The sequence below is a fragment of the Melitaea cinxia genome, chromosome 17 (genome assembly GCF_905220565.1).
Source record: "Melitaea cinxia chromosome 17, ilMelCinx1.1, whole genome shotgun sequence".
NCBI classification, from domain to species: domain Eukaryota; kingdom Metazoa; phylum Arthropoda; class Insecta; order Lepidoptera; family Nymphalidae; genus Melitaea; species Melitaea cinxia.
Window position 1 is genome coordinate 13,153,040 of NC_059410.1, and position 6,294 is coordinate 13,159,333.

Below are 6,294 nucleotides of genomic sequence, written 5' to 3' on the forward strand. Positions count from 1 at the left end.
AAACATGACGGATTAGACGATGGCGGAAAACATCTATCAAATAAACACTCGAAATCTTGTCGTGGATAAATTACAATAGTAATAATATTTGTTTATTTTTTATTCTATATTAACGTACTGGCCGGTAAAAATTGGCGTATCTTCATAGACTAGTCCGAAGAAAAACGTCTTATTCAGTTCGTGTTGTTCTAAATTTAGACATTCTCTTGGTTTAGTATTTGAAGGAATCATATCTGTAAACATACAAAAAATAATTATACTATTTTATACTTAGATTATTTAGCACCCAATATATGAATCTAAAAGACGTAGTTCCATCATCATCCTTATTACATCAATTATATTTTCTAACCTAAGCATGGAGTTCATAAGACCCCATAGAGAGGAGGCTTTCTAGTTACTGCTAATATATCGTCTTTAAATGATACAGTCCATATATGCCTATCGCGTGAAACCAAACCATAGTATAGCTTCAAATCAAAATAAGGCTAAAAACTGGCTTGCAAAAGTACATCTTATTTATTATTAAATACTCCTTGTATTTAATAATAAATAAGATGTACTTTTTGTCAACTTTTATTAACAGTTACCTACATGTTAAGCAATCTCTAATAAATGTGGTAATTTTTTTTTAAATCGGGTTGGCAACTGGCTAAAAGTGTGTAGTCACTTGTGTGTATAACAGTCATGACAGGTTTTTTTTTTAATGAAAACAAAGAATATTAAAAAAAAAATTACTATACTTTAAGTTTTATATTATTTATAATTTTAGAAAATGATAACTTACGAGTAATAACTTTTATTGAAACTCCGTTTTCATCTATTTTAACATTTCCGTATTCAGTCGTCGCCCAGCAATTGTAAGAGAAATGCTAAAAAACAACTGTAGTTATTAAACAAAATACTAGACCCCCCCTTTAAGTATTTTAAAACCATATTTACCTGTACCATATCAGGAGTGCAAGAAAATTTAATATTCGGTGCCTTCAGTTCATAGAAGGTAGTAAAAAGAGGTTGTGTGCTTATAATTGCTGCTTTTAAGCCATTGTTGTATAATTTGTTAAATAAATTACACAAAATACCAACTTCATTAGGGATAATTATCACTAACTTGAAATCATTTTTCATTGGTAATTCTAAAAGCTGGAAATATACACATTTTTTTTACTAAAATTTATTCAAAATATATAATAAGTCTTTGTTATGTCTTATGTTACCCTTGCTTCATATTTAATATCTTCGGTATAAGTAAATGAGTTATAAACTTTCATAGTTGTACCACTGGATACAATATCTCTTTTATTCCATTTATTCTGAAAAATTTGCCAATGATAATAATATTTAGAATATTTTAGAATATATCCATTTATCTATATGGCAACAAAACACCATAAATATTAAAATAATATCACATATTTTTAATTTATTATCTGTAATAATTTTTTTTAAGAATTTATAATTATTTTAAACCACAAAATAATAAAAATAATTACTTCATAACTGCACAAATTTGTTAAAAGCAGTTTTGTATCTGATTTTACAAAATTCCCACAAAACTCTTTAAAACCAACACTATCACCCATCTGTAAAGAGAAAGCAAAATAATAACAACATTTCTTATTTATAAGCGAAATAAATAAATAAATATTTAATAAGAGTAACTAATTACTTTTAAATTAATAAACAATCTACCTCTAAACTGATTTTGCGAACATTTTTTTCTATATCTTGAAAGTCAATTTTGATTGTGTTTGAATAAAAAATTTTATTCATTGCTCTACATTGTTGTTTCTTCCTTATGGTTTCTTCTATCTGCAAAAAAATTTTTTACACATTTTATCAATATTGCAAAATGTTAATAGCTGTTATGAATAAATGTGTTTTCTCGCAAACAAAAAAAAAAACCGACTTCAATTACAATATTAAGTTTTTAATAATTACTTCGAAAACTTATTTTTTTTTAAATCTCTCATATTAATAATATTTTTCTTAATCTGGCTTGTGTATGACATCTTACCTGCACATATTTCTTTGTTAGCGAGTTTTCATTCTTGGAGATTGCCAGTAGTAGGTGGGTCCCAAGAGGTGAAGATACCCAACTTTTTCCAGTCTGTCACCAGGTAACTATAGTAATGTTAGTTTGATAGTTCTCAATCATTTTATTTATATTTCATTCATTACAGCCTATACAGTCCACTGCTGGACATAGGCCTCCACAAGTTTACGCCAAAAATAACGTGAACTCATGTGTTTTGCCCATAGTCACTGTGGCGACATCTATCACGCGAAATACGAACGACTACGAAACTACGTAATTAGAGAAAAAACTGACGTATGCTACATCGCGCTATCAGAGTTTTCAAAGTCATTAAGTATATATACAAGATCCCGACAATAACCGTCGGGGCCGGTAGCCCGCCAGACACAACATCCGTCTGGTCGGAGGATCCTCCCTTTTCGATGGCGGAGGTGATTCTTCACGCCCTGTTCCCTCCACACACCCCCCAAACTGGTGACCCCGAGCATGAACATCAGCGCAGCCTTCGCAAGCTACGTCATCATGACGTCATCATCACTTGACCCCGAGCATGAACATCAGCGCAACCTTTATCGTCATCATCACTTCCTCAAGCTTTCGAGCAGCGAGTAGCATCCAGCATCTACGGTTTCAGCCAGCCAGCATTTACGGCTACTACGGGTATCCTGACCACCAGCATGCAGCGGACGCGCATTCCTGGTCATCGCCCACAGCCTTCTCAGCGACTTTGGCACAGCACACTGCACTTCGGCCGGTCAGCAAGCAGAGACGCACTTCTCTCCTGGTCGACGCAGCAGCAGCCACTACGCAGCACTGCACCACTCCGACTCACTGGAGCATATGCAGCATCACCGCAGACAGTTCCGACTCACCGTGAACTATGCGGCATCTGGTTCCGACTCACTGGAACATTCCACTGGCCCGGCAAGCATCACAAGATGAATGGACGACATAACCTGCTATCGACCTCCGGTCTCGGAGGGGAGTGATGTGGCGACATCTATCACGCGAAATACGAACGACTACGAAACTACGTAATTAGAGAAAAAACTGACGTATGCTACATCGCGCTATCAGAGTTTTCAAAGTCATTAAGTATATATACAAGATCCCGACAATAACCGTCGGGGCCGGTAGCCCGCCAGACACAACATCCGTCTGGTCGGAGGATCCTCCCTTTTCGATGGCTGACGAGGAACTGAACATCTTGTTCCTCGCACCCCCCAAATCACCACGCTGGGCAGGCGGGTTGGTGACCGCAGGGTACTGGGTTTGTCGCACCGAAGACGCTGCAGCCCGTCTTCGGCCTGTGTATTTCAAAGCCAGCAGTTGGATGGTTATCCCGCCATCGGTCGGCTTCTTGAGTTCCAAGGTGGTTGTGGAACCTTGTTATCCCATAGTCGCCTCTTACGACACCCACGAGAAGAGAGGGGGTGGCTAAATTCTTTAGTGCCGTAGCCATACAGCAGTAATTTATATTTATATAACTTAAATCAAGCCCTACAGATCGACACTATGACATCGGGGCTAATATACGAGTGCCATCGAGCTCTGACGAAGGTAAGTGAAACAAACACCATTACCCTTCAATGGATAAAGGGCAACAGTGGATCGCGAAGCAACGACGCGGCCGACCAACTCGCGAGGAATGGATCGGAGATGAGGGTCCACGGACCCGAACCCATTCTGCCTCTGCCTTTCGGATGGCTGCACAGCCAGCTGCGACACAACACCAAGGTAATGCACCAAGAATATTGGACAAACCTAACTACCTGCAGGCAGACCAAGGAAGCTCTTCCGACGATCAACCCAGGATTGTCCCGCAAACTTCGCGGTTATGGGAGAGCCCAGCTCCGACTACTGGTCGGGGCTTTTACCGGAAATGCCTTGCTTAACAAACACTTACACAATTTAGGTGTTGCAGACAGCCCCCTATGCAGAGCGTGCATGGAGGCAGAAGAAACGGCCTCACACATCCTGCTGGAATGCGGTAGTGTGGCGAACTACAGGGCGCTACACCTCGGGATACCGAGGTCGCTCCGGGAAGTCGTCGGCAACACAAGGGGTCTGCTAGTCTTCCTCAAGGAGCTAGGCTAGCATGAATAAGGCCCCCAGCCAGCCACGCAAAATAGGCGCACTGAGACGTCGAGTTGCGGAGAATAGCCCGTGAAGAATCAATCAATCAATCAATATAACTTAAATTTGTCATTTGTTATAATTGAAGTTATGTAATTACCACTGTACTGTATACGGTGTATTTTTATACTTCTTATTTTATAAAATAATAGTAACTTTTTATTGTTGTGTTATGTTAACAGTATTTTATTAAGGCCTGTTCCACCGGTTATTGAGAAAGTTATTTAACATAAAACAGTATCCCAACAGATAAAGGTTTAAGATGTACATATCTTTATCAATCTGAAACTGCACATTAACTTTTAAATATTTTGTTTTGCAAAAAATGAATCCAACAGTTGTAGTTTATTTATTGAGCTTAGGGACACAAAAAGTATCGATACTTTATGGTATCGAGTACATTGCCATACGATACCAATACTTTTGTAATCTATACTTAGCATTCAATACTTCTACTCAATGAGTACTTTTTGGCAGGTATCGTATCGAAAGTTTTAAATGAGTACTATTTCTTTTTTTTTGTTTTGGTTCACTGAAATTAGTAAGTATTAAGTATTGAGTACTTTTGTGTTTGTACTCGATACCTAGAAGTATCGATACTTTTGTTTCGATACTTTTATGAGTACGATACTTTTTTTTTCGATACTACTCATGAGTACAGTATCGATACTTTGTATTTGTGATTGAGCTGAAACAAGCCCTAAGGGCATTAAGGGATTATCTTATTTGTTGCTGATAAGGTCAATTAGTAACTTTTGCATGAGAATATCTTTTATCAATAACATATAAAATGTAGTTGTAAACAGTAATGTTTTAAATAGATATTCAAGGCACAATGACTGGAATATTATATTTACCTGACGTAACATTGTGGAAGTTTTCTACACTGGTAATTAAAATAAAATAAACACTATGTTATTAGTCCCTAATTTTGGAAATATTTTTAGATTATTTTTAACTTATCTGCGCATAAAACAAGCGAAAACAATCATTCAAATAATCAGCTGTTGTCAGCTGTTTAATGTCATCAATGACATTGACTTTTATTTTAGTGTTTACGACTAAACAGCACAAATATTCGTCACTAACTCCAAATTAGATCTTTGTGCTGTTTGCAGACGAAACACTTGAACTTTGGAGTAAAAGTTTTAAAACAAATAATGCCTTGCCTTATTACCTCCACTGGTGACAAGGGAGATGATGAATTTTTTGCCCAGAAAATAGGCTTAGCGATTCAACCATTCATCATTCATTCCACGCGAACATGTTTTGTATCGTCGGCCAGAAAAGTGGTATACCACCCTAGATTAGTTTCGCTTGTAGATCGATCAGACAACTTCTGTTGCCGTCTTTATCTGATTATTGAAAACGATATTATTTATACCTAATAGAGTTTAAAATGTTATGTATAATAGTGAGGTATGAATACTTATCAATTAAGTTTACGTCATTATTATATGTCTCTTTCAGTAATATCTTTTAATAACGAACCTTGTTGTAATTTTCGATGACCAGGAAACTAAATCAAAACTGATACACCACTTTCTTGGCGGAACGTACCATAACTATCTGTAAATATTTAGTTATTATATTTTGAATTCTTAATTATTCAATATAATTATTAATAGCTTTTGCGAAAATCTTACTTCAATAAAATTTTGAATAGTCATAGTCACCACGCTAGGCAGGCGGGTTGGTGACTGCAGGGATGGCTTTGTCGCACCGAAGACGCTGCTGTCAGTCTTCGGTCTGTGTATTTTAAATCCAGGAGTTAGATGGTTATCCTGCCATCGGTCGGCTTTTTAAGTTCCTAGGTGGTAGTTGCACTGTGTTATCCCTTAGTCGTCTCTTACGACACCCACGGAAAGAGGAGGGGGTGGCTATTATTGCTTCTGTACTGCCGTAACCACACAATATTTAAGAGAAATAAACTTTTTTCAATATACCGTTTAGGAGGTAATCTTTAAAAAGTGGTAAAGATCACTTTCCACAATTCCACATACCACAAAATTTGCAAGTAAACTCGTTTTTAATTATATTTTAGTACATAATTAAAACATAGTATATTTAGTTTGTAATGAATTAAGTGACCGCAATCCTCAATACAAGCACCCGAAAAA

General features: G+C 36.7%; 1 protein-coding gene across 2 annotated transcripts; it reads right to left on the bottom strand.

Moving 5' to 3' along the window:
* Positions 1–54: 54 nt before the first annotated feature.
* Positions 55–5,250, bottom strand: LOC123661644. 2 transcript variants are annotated; one of them, XM_045596596.1, is made up of 8 exons: positions 5,032–5,250; positions 2,018–2,110; positions 1,693–1,812; positions 1,494–1,583; positions 1,218–1,313; positions 943–1,143; positions 788–872; positions 55–233 (listed from the first exon to the last, which is right to left on the bottom strand). In XM_045596596.1, the coding sequence occupies exons 1-8, from the start codon at positions 5,041–5,043 to the stop codon at positions 100–102; spliced, it is 831 nt and encodes a 276-aa protein (XP_045452552.1). In that variant the 5' UTR covers positions 5,044–5,250; the 3' UTR covers positions 55–99. The 2 variants fall into 2 exon arrangements, with proteins under 2 accessions (XP_045452552.1, XP_045452553.1); XM_045596597.1 differs by lacking the exon at positions 5,032–5,250 and adding an exon at positions 3,945–3,961 and having other exon boundaries at positions 2,018–2,124.
* Positions 5,251–6,294: the final 1,044 nt, after the last annotated feature.